The 23,560-nt window shown below is 39.3% G+C and overlaps 1 protein-coding gene across 1 annotated transcript; it reads right to left on the reverse strand.

Moving 5' to 3' along the window:
• Positions 1 to 12,306: 12,306 nt before the first annotated feature.
• Positions 12,307 to 18,381, reverse strand: LOC133730129 (protein neprosin-like). Its single transcript, XM_062157791.1, has 8 exons — positions 18,159 to 18,381; positions 14,686 to 14,897; positions 14,498 to 14,584; positions 13,910 to 14,104; positions 13,579 to 13,737; positions 13,266 to 13,310; positions 12,998 to 13,144; positions 12,307 to 12,693 (listed from the first exon to the last, which is right to left on the reverse strand). Exons 1-8 carry the CDS (start codon positions 18,379 to 18,381, stop codon positions 12,307 to 12,309), a joined length of 1,455 nt encoding a protein of 484 aa, XP_062013775.1.
• Between the last annotated feature and the right edge of the window lie 5,179 nt (positions 18,382 to 23,560).

Here is a 23,560-nt window from a genome sequence, read left to right on the forward strand (position 1 = left end):
ATTTATGATATAGTACCCTATAAAACTAAAAATTAACAGTTGTTAATTTGATTAATTTTTTTTTTTTTTTTGACAAATAATCATGTAGATTTCATTAATGATGGTAAGGCTAGAATGACCATTACATATCCTTCCACTACCATGTACAGATAGTCAAGAAGCTGTGATGCAGCAAACATCACGGTGATACATAGGCTAGGACCATTCATTCGACATGTCATGCTCACTTATTTTAGCGAGCCTATTCAACTATGAAAGCAAGCATAGTAATAGGCTAAATAAAGCAAAAACAAAAAAAAAAACTAATCTTTTCCTTGCCCTTTAAGCTAGGGCTAGTAGGCTTTTCTGAGTGCAAGTAGGAAAGTACATCTTCCGCAGAGACCAGATTCTTCTTTTGGGAGGGGTTCTTATTTTTTGACCCCAATGGCCTCCCTATTTTCTTCTTCATACTAGGGTCCGATGGAGCTACACCCCTAGGCTGCATCACCTCTGCTGGAACAAGCATCCCTCCTGATCTCTCAACCAGGCCCAACGATCTAGCAGAGAACTTGATTGGAGCTACTGGTAGTTTCACTTTCTTAGAGGTGTCGGTGAGCCATTGTTGCCCACACCAAGGTCCCCAAGCATGATTTTCAGCTTCTTGGGGGAGGCAAACGGAGAACCAAGTCATCCTCATTTCAGAGGCGACTTCTCTGCTCCTGGCACCAAAGCAAGTTGCTTATCTGCATCAGTTGGTGCTGGCATATTTGCATTTCGAATCACCACGGGCTTTCGCAACTTGGAGGAGGAGCTAGCTAGGGCCAAACAGGTTCCTTGCAATGGGTGGCAGAATGGGTGTCTGCACGCCTTGGAAGCGGAAGGCTCCTCCGGTTAAGTTACATTGCACAAAACCTGCAAAAGAAGTAGGTAGTTCCACACGGTGTTCCACCAACTTCGGATCAGTGTGTGGTTCATTTTGTAGATCTGCCAGAGGGCATACACCATCCACATGAAAAACAAGGCTGCAAGCTTGGCAGTGTCCAATCAGATTTTCAAAAAAGCATGAGATTTCCTCAACGATTCCCAGTGCCAGTTTTAGGGTTTTTGTCAACAAGAAGGGTTTCGCAATATTATGCGCTACATGAACCCTAACATCACCTATGGCCTTGAAAAGCTTGTCATCCATTTTCAGAAACCTACCAGCGATCGAAGTGATGATGTTGATGATGGTGTTCTTGACCTCAAGCGCTAGTGGTATGTTGGCAGCTTCACCCAAAAGAACAGCTCCTCCATTGGAATTGCAGCAGGGGATTTCAGACCATCATACTCTTGAATGATGACCCGTCACCCGTGCACGCTGAAAGTACCACGGTCCGCCTTGAAGGACTTTGTTTTAATCCTCGCGTTGGTCGAAGGAGAAGACAAAGTGCCTCTGCGCTCTCTCCTGAACCTTGAAGGAACCATGCATTCAGGACCCAAATGCGCTTAAAATGGAGCTGCAGATCCAGCGCCGTGAAATGCTTCGAAGTCAAAGGACGTGCCAGAAAGTAGGCTTGAGAGCCCCGCCGGTTGTCAGCGCCAGGAAGCTTAGAGATGTCCACCACATTATCGCCCAGAAGAGCCAGCGATGAGGCAAAACTAGCAGCAACATCGTCAATCGTGGCCATGGTGAAAGCTCACGAGCCGGGAAGATTTTTAGGGTTTTGGGCGTCAGAGCGACGCCTAGCGTTTTACATACTTATGAAAATTTGATTAAAATTATTGTGAAATGTTAAACTATAACTATATTGCATTCCAAAAACTTAAACATATTACAAAAAAAAAAAGGAATTATATATATATATATATATATATATATATATATATATATATATATATATATATATATATATATATATATAGATCCTATCCAGAGCGAGGTTAGGGTTTAGGGTCACTTTTCGGTCGCATATGATAGCTAAATTTATAAGCTATTGATTTTCCTTATTCACACTTAAGATTGTCAATTGTAGCAAGGGTAAACAAGGGTCTTTCCCGCAGAGGACTAAGGTTATAACTACTCAAAACAATGTCACAAAAGTGACCACTGTTCCTAGCGAACAGCAGTCGAAAACCTAATTAAAAACCTAATCTAAACTACTCAGAAAATTACGAAAATTTACAGAGATATACTAGACACACAGGGAGTCTAGCACACAAAATTTGGTATTATTCGGATATCGTTTACTATATAAAATAATTATAAAAATATAGAAGACAGAAAGTAACGAAAACAGATTTTAAGATGGTTTGAAAACAATATGATAAAGATAGTTAGGGAAGATGCATCCACCCCGGACAATCACACACAAGATAATTTGTTCAACCCTAATTCAATTAATCTCGATGAAGATGCTCAGGTTGGCTCGGTACGCTTGAACACAACCTATTACCCTTTCTTACTTTGCACGCTAGGCAGGAAGTGCTCTACACCTAGACTATTCCCAAGCAATGCAACCTAAAGGTACGCTTATTAGATTAAACATGCAAAGATCATTAAGGTCTAAAAGAGTTTGAGACATCACTAGGCATCGCAATAAACTTAGCGCCTTGCTAAACCTAGGACTTAGTTTACTTGATAGTGAAAACTAACAATTGCTTGTCTAGAAGGTTTGAGGAGTCCAACTATTGACACAGGCATCAAACAATCAAAGCGGTAGAATCCTAACATGCATACTAAGCGTGCACTCAAAGCATACAAGCAAGAATTCATCAATGGAAAAGCAGTAAACAAAAGTCTCATCTTGGATTAAAAGAAAATAACATCAAAGGTCAAATCATCTTGTAGTTCATGTCTAGGGGCTTCAAGCAGCCCCCTAACTAATAAAAACTAGTTAAACATAGAAGAAACAAAACAAACTAAAGAAGGGGAGGAAGAGAGAGCGAGAGCTGCTGCAGAATCATCTCCTTTTATATGGTTAGAGGTTGCCTCCATCTTTCTTGTTGTGTAGGAAATCCAAAACTTAAAAGAATTAGGGTTAGCGTGCTTAGGTGGAGTTTTCCTATTGGCTCTTGAACTTGATGACTCATTCCAACCATTCACATCATGCCATTTGTCTATATTGAGCTGATATATGAAGCACAAACTCGTCCTCGGGCTTTTCGGTGTGATTTGGGCTTCGAAACATAAATTCCCGTCCAACCTCAGATTCACGCGCAGCCTGACCTTCTTGTACTAAATCGGTCATAACTTCCTCTAGAAAAATGATATTGACGAACCGTAAAAATATCTGGAAACTAGACATCCGAGGCTTTCTATAAATATAAAGATCATCATCTGGATCGTTCTGAGCTGGTCTCAGTGCTCTGTCGAAGTTAACTGATCTGCACAGGCAGATTTCCCGATTTTGCCTTTCAATCCCTCTTTTACTTCTTTTCTCCTTCTTTACTCCAAGATACCTATAAAACAAATAAACAACGTAAATAACTAGAAAATATACTAAACTAACAAAGAAAGTATAGAGATTAACGCTATTAATATCACATAATTATGCTCCTATCAAATACCCCCACACTTAAGCTTTGCTAGTCCCTAGCAAACAGAGAACTAACTAGACAAAAGACACGGACCTAATGTCTTCCAAACATCTCAGAGAACTTATAATGCCCACAAGTATGGTCAACAAGATTCAAGCAATCATATGTCAGAATTCACAACCTCACTTAAAAGCTAATTTATTTTGATAACCATAGTGCTAAAGTTATAATACATGAACAATCAAACTAGTGCAACAAAGGAGAACCAACTTATTCATGTGTCAAACAAGCGTCAACTCAATTTCTCACAAAGATGCTCTCAATTTCTTTTCACTCATGATTTTCTGACTTGATGTATAAGCATATATTTCACTCAAGTTATATGTGAGAGGAATGATATAGTAAGACAAACAAATAGCTCACATATGATAACAAGAAAGAAAGGCTTTTTCTGAATTTGTTTTTACATATGATCCCACGATTGGAATGCCAAAACTCGGACAAAAGGCCAGTGACACCATATGCTCACCCCTCCACACAAGTCTCCACAAATCGAATGCACAACTTCAAAGATCAACAAGGTCTTTATTCAGGGTTGTAATGGGGCCAAGGGTTAAGGTTAGAAGAAAGAAAGGATAGGAAATTCAAAGATCCTAAAGAACCTAGTGGAGCACTAGAAGAACATAAGAGATAAAAGAATCTTGAAACTCTTCAAGGTAATCAATCTTCGAACATGAAGCAAGAATTTTTTTTTTCCAAGGCCAGATGTCATCTTTTTGGGCCTTTGCTTCATTATAACCTCAACAGCTACAACATGAATGTATCAAATCCAAGGAAGTATTTTGCTTTTCGATTCTTTTGATTTTTCTTTTCAAGCATTCTTTCTCTTTCTTTTTCTTTTTCGGCTATCACATATTTTTTTTTCTCTGTTTTTTTTTTCAACAGCCATAAACACATACTTTTTTTTTTTTTTTTTTCTTCCTTGGATCGATGTACAATGAACTCCCCCACACTTGCTTACAAAAGTACCTTGAACATACATATATCTCTAAAAATATTTGCTCCACTAATTCCTTAGAATAGGGTAAGGATAAATCTATACTAAGCTTAGGGTTAAGGAATTTGTGGGTGATGAAACAAAAAGGCTTAATGTAGGCTCAAGGGGGTTAACTAGGGGATTGCACATCTTGTGTGCATAAAAGGGACACAGGTTAATTTGGCTATGGTGGTGATCCTAGTGCCTTTATCCCTTCCCATCCATCATGCAATTCAACCATACGCTTCAAGAGGCTTTGGGGCAAGTTCTAGCATTTGTCCTTATAAAATATGCAAGTCGAATCCGAGTCTCAACCAAGATGAATAAAAGATGAGATCATGCAAAATCCTCGTCAAGAAAATAAGATGATTCTATACTAAGCACTCAGAAAAGAAATAGCACATATACAGGCTCAAAAGCTCACAAGGGTTTAAATCAAGTTTAACCTGTCATAGCATGCATCCATCAATTCTCACATATCACATTCATCCAACCATCAATGTATATAACTCAAGCACAATAATCATCAAAATCTATTAACAATTATTTGAAATCAAGAATCTAACACATGTTTGCAATCCTTTTGTGACCAAAATATAAATCCGAAAGTTCATGCTCATCATAGAGTTGGAAGACTCCTAAGACTCAAAGAAAAATAAAACCTAAAACTAGACTCTTTTTTTTTTTTTTTTCTTTTTTTTAAGAGAAATTTAAACAAAAGAATGACTCAAAAACAAATTGACAAATTTGTATTTCCCTCCCCCACACTTAAACTAGACATTGTCCTCAATGTATGGCAATATAACGCACAATGCACCAGGTAAGCATAGAGAAAGAAAATCCAAAAGAGGGCAAGTAGGAAGATAAGAAAGGTTATAGAAAAGCTCCCCCTTGTAGACCTCCAGCTGCTCACGACCTTTGGAGAGGACTGAAATTAGACACCATCTGCAAGGCACAAGGCCTTGACTTCCACAATGGAAGCTCCGTGCTATATGGACTCCAAAAGGTCGCAAATTTGCGCAGGTCCCTCTTTTGCTGGACTGACCTTTCGGTACTCAAAGTGGAACTGGGAACGCAGCAGAACTCCGAATCCAGTTCTGTAAAATCATACAGAAACTAGACTCAGAGAGCTTTCTATGCATATAAGGTACCGCTTCCAGTTCCATCGGAGCTAAAAACGGCAGCCGTTCAAAGTGACTGATCCGCGAGGCAGAAAAACTGTTTTGCTCAAAAGTGATTTTCCTCAAACTTTCCTCAACTATATGACCTGCACACAAATCAAAAGCATAAAAACGAACAAATATGAAGCAAAGATTGAGAAGAAAAGGAATAAAGAGAGCGTCTCTTATGATTAGAAGTTTTGAATGCCGCAATCTTCTTCCTCCATTAATTGGGTTGCCTCCCAAGAAGCGCTTGGTTTAACGTCTTCAGCCTGACATAGCAACTCTTCATCAAGAGTAATCAGGAGGTTTAGGTCTTGGTTCCACCAAATGCTTTACTCTCTTTAGTGATGTTTCATGATCTCTTGACAGCAACTTGGGTATCTTAGGAGCAATGGAAAGATATGATTTGATGCTCTTCTTTTTCTTTCTCTTCTTCCATTGTCTCCTTCTCTTCTTAAATCCACCAAGCATGGATAGAAGGATCTCCTCATTAGATTTCAGATGCTCACAGATCACCATCTCCACATGATCGACAAAGGCAAGAGCGCTGTGGAGAGAAGGAACATGCGTAGAGATTGAATGTGGCAAGGAATAATCAGGTGGTCTACCAGGTGCTAGAAGTAGAGGCCTAAATGTAGGAGCTTTGATGGTCTCCTTCTCTAAGCAATCACCTATGTCATCCTTGTAATTTTCTTGAACCTCATGATGTATTGTGATTGCTTCCGGCATGTGGAGCGCATTGTCATTAAACTCAATTTGAAGTTCCTCATTGAAAGAATCCTCATCATCACTATATGCACAAGCTTCAAGCTCGGTTGTGTATCGTACTGCATAATCCTCACAAGTCACGACCTTGAGTTTCTCTTCATGGGACTCATCCAAATCCAAGCTTTCATCCTCATCAAATATTAATTCAAGTGGTGCATCATGAGGTTGAAGCAAGGTTGTAGCTGTAGGGGGCTCCCATAGAGTTGTCATAGGTGTAGGAGGGTGCTCTTGCGGTACCATGGTCTCTAAAATCTCATCAACTGCCGGCCAATCATCATCCTCATTCGTGGAAACTTCTTGACTTGGTTCTTGCTCCTTTGGCTCTTGATTCAAGCATGCCAAAATTGTCTCCACATGTTGCCCAATGTTCTCAACAGATTCGTTAATATTCTGCCTACAAGTTTTCATGTCTTGGATACAAGAATCCACAATCTGGGAAAAGGAAGAAACATTCTGCGAAAAGGAAGAAACATTTTTAGTCATAGAAGTAACTAAATCTTCAAGAGAGTCACCTTGAGGTGTTGGCGATTGATAATCATGGTATGATAATGAAGAAGCTTCAAAATCATTAAAGGATCCTTGTTGGATATTTGAGTAGCCATTCCACTCAAAGTATGGAGGATAATTCCATGCCGGATTATATGGAGGTGCATATTGATCATTCCAATGCCCTTGGTTCGCTTGATATCCTCCAAACATGCTACTTTGATCAAAGTAACTTTGATATTGCATGTTTGGACATGTCTCCGTTGAATGCCCAACCAGGGAGCATATGGAACATGCTTCATAATCTCGATGCCACATCTGAAACAAAGAAAATAAAAAAAAAAAAAAAAAATTAGTAAGATACAAAAACAATCAAAAACAGAAAACAAAAACACAAGTAATTAGAACACAATAGTCCCCGGCGACACGGCGCCAAAAATTGATAGCTAAATTTATAAGCTATTGATTTTCCTTATTCACACTTAAGATTGTCAATTGTAGCAAGGGTAAACAAGGGTCTTTCCCGCAGAGGACTAAGGTTATAACTACTCAAAACAATGTCACAAAAGTGACCACTGTTCCTAGCGAACAGCAGTCGAAAACCTAATTAAAAACCTAATCTAAACTACTCAGAAAATTACGAAAATTTACAGAGATATACTAGACACACAGGGAGTCTAGCACACAAAATTTGGTATTATTCGGATATCGTTTACTATATAAAATAATTATAAAAATATAGAAGACAGAAAGTAACGAAAACAGATTTTAAGATGGTTTGAAAACAATATGATAAAGATAGTTAGGGAAGATGCATCCACCCCGGACAATCACACACAAGATAATTTGTTCAACCCTAATTCAATTAATCTCGATGAAGATGCTCAGGTTGGCTCGGTACGCTTGAACACAACCTATTACCCTTTCTTACTTTGCACGCTAGGCAGGAAGTGCTCTACACCTAGACTATTCCCAAGCAATGCAACCTAAAGGTACGCTTATTAGATTAAACATGCAAAGATCATTAAGGTCTAAAAGAGTTTGAGACATCACTAGGCATCGCAATAAACTTAGCGCCTTGCTAAACCTAGGACTTAGTTTACTTGATAGTGAAAACTAACAATTGCTTGTCTAGAAGGTTTGAGGAGTCCAACTATTGACACAGGCATCAAACAATCAAAGCGGTAGAATCCTAACATGCATACTAAGCGTGCACTCAAAGCATACAAGCAAGAATTCATCAATGGAAAAGCAGTAAACAAAAGTCTCATCTTGGATTAAAAGAAAATAACATCAAAGGTCAAATCATCTTGTAGTTCATGTCTAGGGGCTTCAAGCAGCCCCCTAACTAATAAAAACTAGTTAAACATAGAAGAAACAAAACAAACTAAAGAAGGGGAGGAAGAGAGAGCGAGAGCTGCTGCAGAATCATCTCCTTTTATATGGTTAGAGGTTGCCTCCATCTTTCTTGTTGTGTAGGAAATCCAAAACTTAAAAGAATTAGGGTTAGCGTGCTTAGGTGGAGTTTTCCTATTGGCTCTTGAACTTGATGACTCATTCCAACCATTCACATCATGCCATTTGTCTATATTGAGCTGATATATGAAGCACAAACTCGTCCTCGGGCTTTTCGGTGTGATTTGGGCTTCGAAACATAAATTCCCGTCCAACCTCAGATTCACGCGCAGCCTGACCTTCTTGTACTAAATCGGTCATAACTTCCTCTAGAAAAATGATATTGACGAACCGTAAAAATATCTGGAAACTAGACATCCGAGGCTTTCTATAAATATAAAGATCATCATCTGGATCGTTCTGAGCTGGTCTCAGTGCTCTGTCGAAGTTAACTGATCTGCACAGGCAGATTTCCCGATTTTGCCTTTCAATCCCTCTTTTACTTCTTTTCTCCTTCTTTACTCCAAGATACCTATAAAACAAATAAACAACGTAAATAACTAGAAAATATACTAAACTAACAAAGAAAGTATAGAGATTAACGCTATTAATATCACATAATTATGCTCCTATCAGCATATCCACATCTCAATCGTTCAGTTTTTAGGTACTAATGTATAGATCATCTCTGCAAAATTTCAACGAAATTGATGGTCTTTAAGGTATCTAACTCGCGTAAACCAATGGACGAACTGAATCTGTCCAACCTGAACCGTACTAGCTTTAAGGCAGTTATCAATGCCTTAACGACCATCAATTTGGCTGAAATTTTGCAAAGATGATCTATACATTAGTACCTAGAAACTGAACGGTTGAGATGTGGATATGCGACCGAAAAGTGACCCTAAACCCTAACCTCGCTCTGAAATTTCAAAGCGAGGCCTCGCTCTAGATAGGATCTGATATATATATATATCTGGGCTAGACTAAGTTCTCGATTATCTGATAAAGGACTCCATACGTTCAGATATGCGTGTGTGCTCCGTAATAGCCCCCATTCACCATAGTAACTTGTGCATACTGCTATATATTTTGTGTATATATAGTTAATTAGTCAATCGTCATGTAGAATAATATATCCAATTTATGACTGTCAAAATGATATGATTGTACTTCAATATTTTGATTGAAAATAAAAAAAATAGCTGAATATTAGTGGATATATATGCTACCTCATGACCAGGTGCGCCAGGTTTGATTACATTGTGTTCGCTGCCATTGAAATGTGGGACATTTTTAGGGAGGGAATTATCAAAAGCCTGCGTTCGTAGAATGGGGATTGTTCCCTCTGGACACTCTAGTCCATTCAATAACCAAGATTGTAAGAGCTCATCATCTTGAACATTTTCCGTTTCATTAATTCCAGTTGGTTTCAGCTATTTTAAGAAAACAATACAAACCATCTTAGCTTCAAAATTGTGCTTCCCTTTAGTTAAGGCTTAAATTATATACAAATTAAGGATCCTATCAAAAGCAGGTCGATAAAACTGTTATATATATATATATATATATATATATATATATATATATATATATATATATATATATATATATATATATATATTTGCTCTGAAATTAAAGTGTGCATTTAGAGAATATGCATGTCTTCTCGCCTCCTCTCTCTAGTGGTGGGTCTCCTTTCCCTTTCCTCTTCCTTTGTTGGCGGCGGCGGGATCTGTGACGATGGCTTTGGTTGTCCTCAAGCACTGGGGTGGCCGCAGCTACCCCTTCTCCCTTTACCTCTCTCTGTTGTGCGCTTGCCGGATGCGGAGAAGTGGATTGTTCCCCGGTGGTGGATGCTTTGGGTTTCGACCCTTTCTCTCTTGGTGGTAGGAGGCCGCTTGCTGATGCGGCGGGGGATGATTGTGGCGCCGCTCTGCTTTGGTGGGGTTTGGAGGTTGTGACAGCCCGATTGGTTACGGCATGCGGTGATCCAAGCCATGGTAGCGGTGATGGTGTCTGGATCAGTTTCAGCGGTGCTAGAGGTGATCCATGCCTTGGCGGCGGCCTTTGGTGTTTGGAGGAGCCAGCTCGTGCTCAGGTTAGTTCGATGATGAACTTTGTTGATGGCTAGTCAAAGGGGTTAGCAGGCAGGGCGCTTTGGCTGCCAGCGGGAGGAAGATCGAGGTGGTTGACGGTGACCTGGATTGGTGGGATAGCAGTTAGGTTTCTTTGCTATTGATGTTGGGCTTCTGGGCCTATGATTTTGCTAGGGTTTGCTTGGTGTGTTTCGGGCTAGTAACTAGTTGGGTTGGTGGGCCGGCAATTTTTATTTTTTATCTGTTCATTAAGCTTGGGGAAGGCCCCTCTGTGTAGGGTGTTTTCTCGGGTCTTTGAATAATATCGGGGGATGACTCTTGACTGCGTTCGGAGGCTTCCCTGGTAGTGTCAAGGTTACTTTTCCTTGGAGCTCATTCTCACGGTTACATTATGTTTGGGTAGTCTAGGGTTTGCTTTAGAGTATTCATTCATGGCTCTATTCTGTCGTTGCCCGGAGTCCGGGTGAGTCATATTTGTAATGTTTCCTACTTTACTATTAATGGATTGACACCCCATGCGTTCAAAAAAAAAAAAAAGTGTGCATTTAGAGTTTAGGGTTACTTTTCGGTCGCATATCCACATCTCGACCGTTCAGTTTTAGGTACTAATGTATAGATCATCTCTGTAAATTTTCAGTCAAATTGATCATCATTAAGACATCAAAACTGTGATTTACAATTATAAACATGAACGATTCAGGTTGGACAGATTCGGTTAATCTATTGATTTAAACTAGTTTGATACCTTAATGATCATCAATTTGGCTGAAAATTTGCATATTTGATCTATACATTATGACAAAAAAACTGAACGGTCGAGATGCCAAAATGTGATTAAACAGTAGGTCTAATAAGCTATCCCTTAAAATGGCCAAAAAAAAAAGAGATCCATTAGTGGAAGAGCCCCAAACACACACACACACACACATATATAGACACACACACAACCGGGTCATTGTAAGTTTGACTACATCGATCATACGAATAAAACTATATTTCGAATATATGATGAATAGTACTACAACAATTTATCGTAGCGTAAAGGCTTTGTCGCATATATAAAGTATGAGACTTCCAGAGTATTTGAAGGAGCCACTGTGATCGTCATATTGAAGAAGGAAAATAAGTTGCTTAATATAACCTTCATGAGGAAAATGGCTACTCCCCAGTCCCCATATGAGTTGCTGTATGATGATCACATGGATTTGAATTCGTAATCTCTCCACCCCAATTTAATTATAGACAGAAAAATCTGCCAATGTTGTAAAACTGGAGCCAGACTAGTATCCTATGTACTCTCGCCTTGCACTAGGAGCCACCATTGTTGCCACTCGGCTGTTGTCGTACGTGCCAATTGAACTCTATATATAGGTTAGACATATGTCAATTGGCTAGATGGAGTCCGAAGAATCAGATTTTTCTATTATGTAATTTCTTTGTAGTAGAGGTGGTGGTACAAAGGTGAGAGGGATGAGTAGGAAAAGTAAATGTCTTGCCGATGTCGTCGGCGGAAAGTATTGAAGTGCCTGGAGCATGCATGGCGACTGCTAGGGTATACAAAATGTGTTTATTTTGTATATTCATTGTACCTTGCTTTTAGGATCATCCAAATCCCAGCTTCATCAGAACTGTGATAAATGTGAAACGGGAATGAAAGAGGAACCGGAAAAGGGTTGATAAAGCAATATACTTTAGGGTGATCACAATGTTCCGGCCCGCTGGAGCGAGGACATCAATATTGATATTTTTCAATAACAACGACAGAAAAGAATGAAGACTTTAATATGATATACAAGAGGCTCTTAGTATATATGACTTCAAATATATGTTCCATGTTGAAAACTACATTTCAATTTCTTTATCGTCAAGTTTGACAAGAACTGGAGTATCCAGGACCTCCATAAAAGAAACTAGTTCCATAAGAAGTACCTTCCCTAGGAGGAAAAACAATTATATCATAACATAAAGGCTTTGTTGCGTAAGGGATGAGACTTGTAGCATCTTTGAAAGAGCCAGGTTGGTCCGCATACTGAACATGGTAAAAATAACTCGCTTTTCCATAGCCTTCATGAGGGAAATGGCCACTGCCCATTTCAGTTTGTGTGTGACGACCATGTGGTGTAGAAGTGCCAATCTCCCCACCCCAGGTTATTCTTGTAGAGTGATCAGACAGTGTTGTAAAAATGGAGCCAGGCCAATAACCTATGTACTCACCTTGAATTTGGAGCCACCAATTGCCACTCGGCACCGCCTGAAAGTCAAATATCAGGGATATGACGCCTTGTATTATAAACCCAAAGGCTAGCTTGTATTTTAAGTTTCAAGCTTAACATCCAAAGCATAAGGGAAAAATCCTTGAATCAGTGATACCTAATTCAAAGTTGGATACGAAGACGACTATATATGCACTGTTCTTTCACTACATACATTTTTATTTTCTATTACTTATCTCAAACGTGTCTGTGCAAGAGTACCAAATCAAGCATCTTTACCATGAGTCTACACAGAAAAACATAAGTGATTCCATCACTTTATATGATATGTGAATTAATTACCTTGACTATGGTGAAAACTAACGAACATTGTGGCCCATTGTAGCTGGAAACACGTGGTATAACAGCACCAACTGCATATTTACGGGTGGTTTGCACGAAACCAGGGCAGTCAAGATTGTAGCAACCGGTGCTATTGTAATTGTCCCTCTTTCAACCACAAGAAATTAATAAGGTCACTCTCTTGGAGTAATCATTACCTACTGGCCTATCAGCATTATAATCAAGATGATCAACGTACAAAAAGAGGCCAACTAATAAATGAACTTACCGTCCAGTATAAGAACATCCTTGTTTGATTCCGACCTGAATGAGTCTGCACACGATGAAATCATATATATCAATAAATCTTCTGGAATAAATGATTTCAAACATTAAGATTAAATTGAAATCATATGGTAAAGATTCTTAATCAGATTTGAATTGAAAGAAAAGAAGAACATTCTCATAAGAATTTTGAATGTTCTTTAAATGCAGTTATGTCAAATCCATTTCAAATTAATTTCTTTATGCATATTTAAACATTAAACATGATAAAACAATGAAATGGTAAAGAACATAAGAGTTTGGGTGTTGAAACTTACGATCCACCCTGCTTCGATAGTGTTCAGTTGTTCGCCTGCACCAGAGACAACCCAAATCTGAGCTAGGCTAATGTCAGTATCGTAAGTTGCAGGTGTCCACACATTCATACTTGCATGTGCTCCATAGTAGGTTCCATCGGGCAAGAAAACTTTGGCGTACTATTTCAATTATGCATTCAGAGCCAAGAAAAGTTTCATACATCCATTTCATCACGATTTGGTTAATGAGAAATTTAGTTTTGATATGCATGCCAACTGCCAAGGCATGGTGAATTAGTAAAGTAAATGTAAGATGCAAAATCTTGGTTTATTGTTATATATATGATGCTACCTCATGATTTTCATAAGGATTATCACCAAAGCTGTTATCAAGCCTTCTTGGGGCTCTCCAATTATAATCATATCTTTGTGGCCTAATGATGGGGATCGTTCCGTCAGGGCATTCTCCATTCTTGAACCAATCTTGAATAAGCTTGGCTTGGTTGTTTGTTGGTTTTACTCCACTTGGAGTTGAACTGGGTTCCATCTGTATTCAGAAATATCAAACAATATCCAACAGATAGTAATCAAGAAGCATAATTTTTTTTTGTCCTAAAATCTTTCCATCACGTACATACGAAATTTGGGTACCTGAAACAGAACCTTTTTTAATTTTCATGAACTCTTGGAGTTTTCCGTGACTACAGATGTTATTGTCTTAAGGCCAATAACAGCAGAGATATAATGTTGTGGTTAAAATAGGGGGTGAGAGAAAGGAATATTGGTTTAAAATCTTTATCCAACCCTCATAGACCAAAATTTATAATTCACTAAATTAGTTGTATATGGCATATCAGGCTATAGAATCCAAAAAGATATTCTTATTTATAGTAGCATCATCAATGAAACAAAATACATATATAGGAAACTAAAAGCAAACCTCTATAGTGTGATTCCTGAGAAGGGGATGGTCAAAAGCAGGTTGTTTGTAAATCTCAACACAATCTATAACATCACCGCTGTCACTCTGCAAAAGACTTATAAAATCACTACTTTGCATGAAATTTGTAGAGCATATAAGTGAAAACACTGAGTAATAAGGGCATCATGGTACTGATGGCCTACAACCTCTATGGTTTTGACTGTTCCCTTGTGCTTAACTGATTCAAAATTATTGGCAGTCACAAGTCTTGTTCCATCAACTAATGCACTCCCCAACAATGAGCAAGCTAAAGCTAGTAAGACCAACATGGAATCACTAATTTTAGTTTTATGACTTTGATCATAAACCATGTTGAAATGTTGAATAATGAGCAGTGTAGTGCAATATCGAGCATATGCTGCATATTTATACACACACAAAATAAAGTAATGATCAATATCCATTGATTGTATAACTTGGTACTAGATTTGAAAGGATCAAGTCGAGATTAATGATATCATCCTTTCAAACATGAAAGCAGAGGAAAATAATCTAGCTATATTGATTGCACTTACTTTATGGTGCATATATAAATACCCTAAAGCCTCGTTTGGTTCACGGAAAGAAAAGTAATTCATTTGTCTTTCCATCCCATGGAAAGTTAAATTTGTCATGAATTTTCCATTCCGATGTTTGGTAACATAAGAAAAGTTATCAAGAAAGTTGTTAAAATTTTTGTAATTAATGCAATAAAATAATGAGATGTGAGTAATAAATACAAAGAAAGAATAAGAAAAATGAATCATTTGGGGTTATGGAAAGAACCACTTCCCCAAATAATTTTTTCTTCAGAAAAGTGTTCTTTTACATCCCAAACACAAGAAATGATTAAGTTTCCTTTCCTGATGCTTCAATTCCACGAACCAAACGAGGCCTCAAAGGAAAGATTACCATGACAGTCACACAACTTAGAGAGAGGAAACCTCTATAGTCCAGATATTGATCGTTTATCACAATTGTATTACAGCAGACCTGGTACCCCGCACAAAACTTGCAAATCCTAATTATATTTCTTGAAACTTTTAGAGCAATATAAACAGGAGAGCAGGACAAAATCATAGATTTTTATTACCTGGGTTCTAGATTTGAGAGGAGGATAACATTAAAACTGCATCTCCTAAAGCAAACGAGTACACGATGCATGGACCTGTCAAAACTTAAAAACAATTGCCTCAGTAAAACAAAATTGCATTAAGAGAACATGTTAGAGTTGTCAACACTTGGAGAAATGGAATTGCTGTTCATTGTAAATGAAAGAGTTGTTGCAGCAGCATTCAACGCAAAGTTGCTGCTGTTTTGCAGAAAACCAGGGCACATCTGGGAATAATTGGTTCCATTTTACTGGTTTTGACTCACTCTCGTTAACAGTGAAAGAGGTGTAAGGTGGGAAAAAATGGAATTCGAGTAGGTGATTAACTTGGCTTTCATAACTATTACTTTTGTGGAAATTATGAAATGAATGGCCAAAACAATAAACATACTGAACATGCAAGTGAAGTAGCATGTCATTATGAGCCCTTCGTAAGTCATTGGCAAAAAAAAAAGAGTTAATTACTGTTTACTCCCTATACTTGTAGGGTTTCGTCGTTTCAGTCCCTGATTTTCGAATTTCACCTAAAAAGTCATTGAACTCTCAATTTCCGCCCAATCGGTCCCTACCGTCAACTTCGATCCAAATTGTCCGTTAAATTGCTGACGTGACATTCTTTTCAAGCTAAAATGTCTATTATACCCTCACTACTATTTTTTTATATTTTTTTTTATTTTCTTTTCTCTTTTTTTGTTCTCCTTTTTCTTTTTACGTCTTCTTGCTCTTTTTCTTTTTACGTCTTCTCACTCTCTCTCTCTCTCTCTCTCTCCCCAGACCTTCGCATCTTCCTTAGGCGCGGCGAGGCCAGGTATTAAGCGAAGTCTGGGCGCCGTCGCGTCTTTGCCTTTCCCTTCCAGATTGGCCATGAGTTGATGACTTCCGGCGAAGCTCGTCTTTCAGATTACTGGCGCTCACCATTACCTCCTCAGTCATCATCTTCTTCGTCTCCCTCACTTTCATCTTCACTTCCCTAACTGAATACTCCTCTGATCTCGGCAGCTTGGTCAGTCTTTCTTCTTCTTTTTCGAGTTGCATTTCTTGATCTAAATCGTTGCTGATTCCCAAAGTTTGATTCTTTTGTGGTTGATTTGGGGATTTAGGGTTTCAATTCGGGTTCTTTTGGATTGGGATCCACAAGAAGGTCGGTGCTGGCTCTGAAATCCGACCTGCTAAAGCCCCAACTCGAGAACGCCAAGTTGGTCAGGAAACTGTCCCGAATTATCTTTCGCCGATGATCTCTTGTTGAACATATTGTTTTGTTCGATCGTGGTTGCTGGAATCAGGCTCCTCATGGATTCTCGATCTTCGAGTGCTTCTACAAAAATACCAGCAACAGGTCCGATCTGGGTTTTATGAAAATCTAACCTTATCGCCGATCTGAGTTTTATTATGGTAAATGGTATTGTTGTTCAAATTTGTGATTGATTTAGGCTTTTTAATTTGTGATTAAATGGTTGCCTCTTGCAATTGCTCTGTATCTAGTTTCTGTTGTTGTGAGAAAGGCCAGGTTTGGAGTTTGTTGACTAATTGCTTGTTTGTTTTGTCAATTTTGAGTTTTAGTTTGTTTGTTGCTTGTTTGGGGTGAATAAAATCTTTAACCTGACATTGAATTCAAATGTGCTAATGGTTTGTTGGAAACGAAAATTGAAAGGAGGACTTTTGCAAAGCCAATGGTATAGTTGTGACTGCCTTCTCCCCATTGGGTGCTATAGGAACTAGTTGGGTTACCAATCATGACAGGGGCTCTAAGGCCGCCGCTGAGGGGTTTGGAGGTGTCGAATTCTTTGACGAATTGTTTGGAAACGTCGCCGTTCTGGCGGGCGTTGGTGTCGTCGAAGGTCTGGAGATGGAGAGAGAGCTGGCTTTGTTTTTGGAAGGAGAAGATGAAGATAAACAGAGGAGGAGAGAGATGGAAGAAGAAACGGTAAAAAGAAAAAAGAGAAAAAAAAAGAGAGAAAGAGAATAAAAAAAAAGAGTTACTGAGGGTATAATAGGCATTTCGGTGTGTAAGGAATGCCACGTCAGCACTTCACAGACAATTTGGATGGAGGCTTGACGGTAAGGACTGATTGGGAGGAAATTGAGAGTTCAGGGACTTTTTAGGTGAAATTCGAAGGTTAGGGACTGAAACGACGAAACCCTATAAGTATAGGGAGTAAGCAGTATTTAATCCAAAAAAAAAATCAATAATAATTATAAAAATGTTGAAGGATGTTGACATAATGTGTGCCTCTACAAACTAGGGTTTAGAGTTGTAATAGGAAAGTGTTCTAGGTATTCAATTGTATTCGGATTCTATTACCTATTGTATACCTTGTAACTCCCTATATAAAGGGCTCCTATTATCAATAATAAACACAATTACAATTCTCTACAACACGTTATCAACACGATACTCTAACCCTAGCCGCAAAAAAAAAAAAAAAAAAAAAAAAAAAAAAAAAAAAAACCTAAAAACCCTAAATCACCAAAACTGCCGAAAACCCTCCTGCAGCCCTAGCCACAGCCCCTGCTGCCCCTGCCTCCTACCGCAACCTTCTACAGCCTCCCCACTGCTGTCCAAACTGCTGCAGAAACTGATGCCGAACTTGCTGGAGAAACTGCTGGTTGCTGCTGTCCAAACTGCTGCAGAAACTGTTGCCGAACCTGCTGCAGAAACTTTTGCCGAACCTGCTGCAGAAACTGCTGCTTGCTGCTGTCCAAACTGCTGCCACTTATTGCTGCTGCTGCCCCAACACGCCTGCTCCAACATGCGCGTGTTCTTAAGTCCAGAACCTTCACGTAAGTTTTTGTAATTAAAGTTGCTACTTTCATGTATTTTAAATTCTTTTATTTTCTGTAGAATTTTGGAATATATGAATATATGAACATGTGTGGTTTTGAGTATTTAATAAGTGGAATTGTGGGGATTCACGCTTAACGGACTAAGAGTGTTCGTATGAACTAAGAGTGTTCATAATAAACGAACTAAGAGCGTTCGTATGAACTAAGAGTGTTCATAATGCTTGGACTAAGAGCGTCAGTAAGCATCAAATTATGACCATATTAAAACATCATTGTTTGGTCTAATCCAAAAGAGATTCTTGGAAATTGATTTCTTGGTAGCATGGCTCAGAAATCTTATTATTTTAGTTTTCGTGGAAGTTTAGCTCCGAAACTAATATATCTTCTCTTCTTATTTTCAGGATGTCGAATGAACCTAGACTCGACTTTCCCATGCTTGACTTAACATGCTCGGATTACCATAGCTGGGTAACCGGTGTTGAGAACCATCTCACTTCAAAGGGAATATTACCCATAATCCAGGCACCTAACCCGGATCTTGTGTTCGTCCGAACACCTACAAAGCATGCTCAAGCAGTTATCTTGATGCGACGTCATATGGACAAAGCACTCAGATTGGAGTATATGTCGATCAAGGATGCAAGAGAGCTATGGAAAGCGCTAGAAGAGTACTTTGGCAATGTCCAAGATTCCCTCCTCCCTGACTTGAGGTTCAATGGAACAATCTGCGCTTTGCTGACTTCAAGTCTGTTGCTGAATACAATTCAGAAGCTCTTCGCTTACAATCCATGTTGAGATTTTGTGGATAACCTGTCACAGAGCAAGAGCTAATTGAGAAAACTCTTTCCACCTTCCCCGTTTCAGCCATTGTGGTATCAAAGCAGTATCGTACTGAGGTCAATGCTGGACGGATCACGAGGTTTCATCAGCATATCAATATCATATCTATAGCTGAGAAACATGATAACACACTCGTGAGGAATTATAATTCAAGGCCCATTGGAACTATGAGCGTTCATGAGGCGAATTATCATGCACCCAAAAGAGAGCGCAAGGAGCGGAACCCTAATAAGGGACATGAGGGATGTATGGGTCCATATAACCGCCCTAACAAGGAAGGAAACCGCAAGTTTGGTGTGGATACACGTGGTGGCAATGCCACACGTGGGAGAGGTGGTCGTGGTATCCCTGGTCGTGGTGGAGGCGCCATGGGTCGTGGTGGTGGCACCAACCCTCCTAGGGAACGCCCACAACGTGCACAACGTGCACCTCAATTGAAGGGAGGCAACCACAATGATGTGTGTCATCGATGTGGATCAAGTGACCATTGGTTCAAGCAATGCAAGGCAAGCGAGCAACTAGCTGCAAGGTACAAGGCATATAGGGACCTGAGGGGGCAAGAAATGTACCTTACAGAAGAAGAAGAAGATGGTGGAGATGTCAACCTCACCATAGAGGACTTCAAAGCTGAAGATGAAGTGCACAAGGATGCTACAGATTTTGATTAGAATAGTCCTTTTTATTTTCCAAGAATTTTGTAATGGCAATATGCCTTAGTCAATAAGTGACAATTGTATTTACTCTTTCTCATGTGGCACACCCAATAAATATGATGTCTAGGAAAGTCATTGAGATCATTGGTACTTAAGAGAGCCTCGCTCCACCAACATCTCTCTCTACTTTCCCGGTCATATTTGATTGGAGTTACCAAACGGACTGAGTGACTACAATTTGTCCAAGTTTGATTTTCTTTATTTTGGATTAGACTTTTTGGGACCTTTGATGTAATCATTGGCTATTTTTATTAATAGAGTATCGTATTATTATTCGATGTCATGGACATGTTTTAATTCCGAACTTTATTATTTTTCAGTATGTTTCCTGGAGAGTTGGAATGCCTTGTTGATAATGGCACCACACATACTATATTGCGACATAGGCAACTATTTTTGTGGATGGTGCCTAGTCGATCTTCTGTGACTACGATGGCTGGACCATCTCAATTGATTCATGGTCGAGGACCAGCTCAATTTATGTTGCCAAATGGCACAAGTATTAATGTCACCCAAACTCTATATGCTCCTAGGGCTGGAAGAACCCTATTGAGCTTTAAAGATATAAGGGCCAATGGTTTTCATGTGGAAACATATTGTGAGAATGGACAAGAGTTCCTTTGCATCACCTCTAATGACTACGGACATAAACGAGTATTAGAGAAACTTATGTGTCGCGCTCTAGTGGGTTGTATGCAACCACTATTCGAATCATTGAATCTAACCATGTCATGAGAGATGACTTATGGGATTCTGACACATATAGGCTTTGGCATGACCGTTTGGGACATCCAGGTCATGATATGATGATCCGTATATTAAAGACTTCACACGAACATCCATTTTTCAAAACAAAAAGAAGTCAGAACCAAAATTCGGTCCAAGGTAGGGCTAGCGTCGCCTACTCCCTGCGGCCCAAATGTGGTATTGACGCCACTAATGCCTCCTTGGTTCCTTTTTCTACTTCTAAAGTCAATTGTGACTTCGTGGCTCAACCGGATTCTTCCCTGGTTGCTTCTAAAGCCCATCTTTCGTTTTGCAAAGCCTGCTCTTTAGCAAAATTAGGATCGAGACCATCCTATGCAAAGGACACTAAGGAAAATATTCCATTCTTGCAAAGAATCCAAGGTGATATTTGTGGACCTATTCAACCAACCTGCGGGCCATTTAGATATTTTATGGTGTTGGTTGATGCATCGACACGCTGGTCACATGTCATGCTCTTGTCCACAAGAAATGCTGCATTTGCTAAACTCCTAGCACAACTCATTAAATTAAGGGCTCACCACCCTGATCATCCCATTAAGTCAATTCGTCTTGACAATGCTGGAGAGTTTACATCAAAAACATTTGATGACTATTGCATGTCCATTGGGATTGAGGTTGAACACCATGTTCCTTATGTTCACACCCAAAATGGTCTCGCAGAAGCTGCCATTAAACGACTTCAAATGGTCGCTAGAGCATTGGTTATGCGCACCAATCTCCCTGTTTCTGCTTGGGGCTATGCAATATTGCATGCAGCTGTGCTCATTCGTCTGAGGCCTACTGCCACTCAACCCTTTTCTGCTTCCCAGATGGTTACTGGATATGGGCCTGATGTCTCACACTTACGCATATTTGGGTGTGCAGTTTATGTGCCAATTGCGCCGCCACAGCGCACCAAAATGGGTCCTCAAAGACAATTAGGCATTCATGTTGGATATGACTCTCCAACGATTATCCGCTACTTAGAACCCTTGACAGGCGATCTATTTACCGCTAGATTTGCGGATTGTCACTTTGATGAGATAGTCTTCCCGTCGTTAGGGGGAGATAAGAACAATAATGTTCAACAGGAATGACAAGAATTGTCGTGGTCTGTCCCCACTTTGTCTCATCTTGATCCCCAAACCGCACAGTCCGAAATTGAAGTGCGGAGAATTCTCGATTTTCAGAACGTAGCATACTCTATGCTTGACGCGTTTTCTAATATCGCTAAAGTGACAAGATCACATATACCTGCTGCAAACGTGCCTGCAAGGATTGATGTCCTTAAAAATCATGGACATGGCGCCACCTGACTTGACTCATAAACTCTCGCAAGCGTACGAATCGTTGTCAAGTAAGGGAAGTATTAGAACCTTGATTATCGTACCTCGGGGATTAGGTGTTGGACCTAACCGAGGTAATTGGCGCTAGGATAACTTAAAAGCATACAATGAAAAAGTAAAAAAATAAAATAAAAATAAAATAAAGTAAAATAATATATTCACAAGGCACCAAGCCTCGGCAATGCTCGGCTTAGTGTGAGCTAAGCCTAATCAAAGCCACTAACTTGCAGCCCAAATGAGTTATGCACAATGGAAGGTAGAATTTTGTTTGGGAGTTTTGAATTGAGAATTAACTGAATTAAATGCAAACTAAAATAAAAGCAAACAACTAATTATCAAGCAAGAAATTAAATTTGGATTTTCAAATTAATGGGAACATGGGAGTGTCAGGTGATTCACACTAACTCTCTTGTAAACATCGATGCCAATTTCACAAATGCATGGGAACATGGGAGTGTTGGATGATTCACACTAACTATCTTGCAAATATCAATGTCAATTTTACAAATGCATGCATTTCCTATATGTGTTAAGTCCCGTATCTAGTACCGGTTAAGGCTACTAAACCAATTATCCTTTCGGTGTATCGATTATGCCGGTTAGGGCCACAATCAACTCTCTAATTTGGGCATTACGCCGGTTAAGGCCGCAATATCCAAAATTAGAGGCCTAGAGTGCAAGATAATAGAGACCCAAGCAAGCTTAGCTACAATTAAGCTAGCTAATGGTTACCACACTTAAATCCTAGATGCAACAAGACCAATAAGTTGTCAATTTATCAATCCATTCATCACAATTGCCCACAACATAATTTCAAAGGGTGACAAAGCCTAGAAACATGCTTCTAAGGACCAATAAATTTGGATTTAAAGCATACACAATGGAAATTGCATTTATTAAAATTAAAGCATCAACATTTATACAAGATGAGTTAGGGCTTCACAACCCTAACTCCCAAAATTGAACTACTCACAACTCATACAAGAATCCATCAACAAAAGTATATAAAAATTATGAAATTGATAATAAGGAAGAGGGGGGAGAGTTAGCTTGGTCACTCCTAGCTATGGGCTAGTATGAGCCAAGAATTTCTTCACCCAACTACCCAAAATAAGATGTATGCTCTTGATGATGATTCCCTTGAAGCCTTGAGTGTCCAATCCCAAAAGATGAAATTGAAAATGAAAAAGGGAAGAAGAGAGAGTGTGAGATGATGGGGGAGAGAAAGTGGGAATGAATGATAATTGGAGGTGGTGTGTGTATCGGCACTGTTGAGAAGAAGGAAGAGGGAATAGATCTGGGGTGTGCGGCTGGTTTGGGATTCAGGTGGGTCAGAATAGGGTTTGATGGGAGAAGAAGCAATATATATGTGGCTCCTTAATTAAATGTGTGGCTGTCAGCAAAGAGAAAAGAAGAAAGCACGTGGGAGAGTGAAAGAAAGAAAAGGAATGTGCTCTGCCACGTGTCAAATCCGGATTGGTATCTAACCAATCAAACCAAA

Source organism: Rosa rugosa, chromosome 1 (genome assembly GCF_958449725.1).
Source record: "Rosa rugosa chromosome 1, drRosRugo1.1, whole genome shotgun sequence".
In the NCBI taxonomy this organism is placed as follows: domain Eukaryota; kingdom Viridiplantae; phylum Streptophyta; class Magnoliopsida; order Rosales; family Rosaceae; genus Rosa; species Rosa rugosa.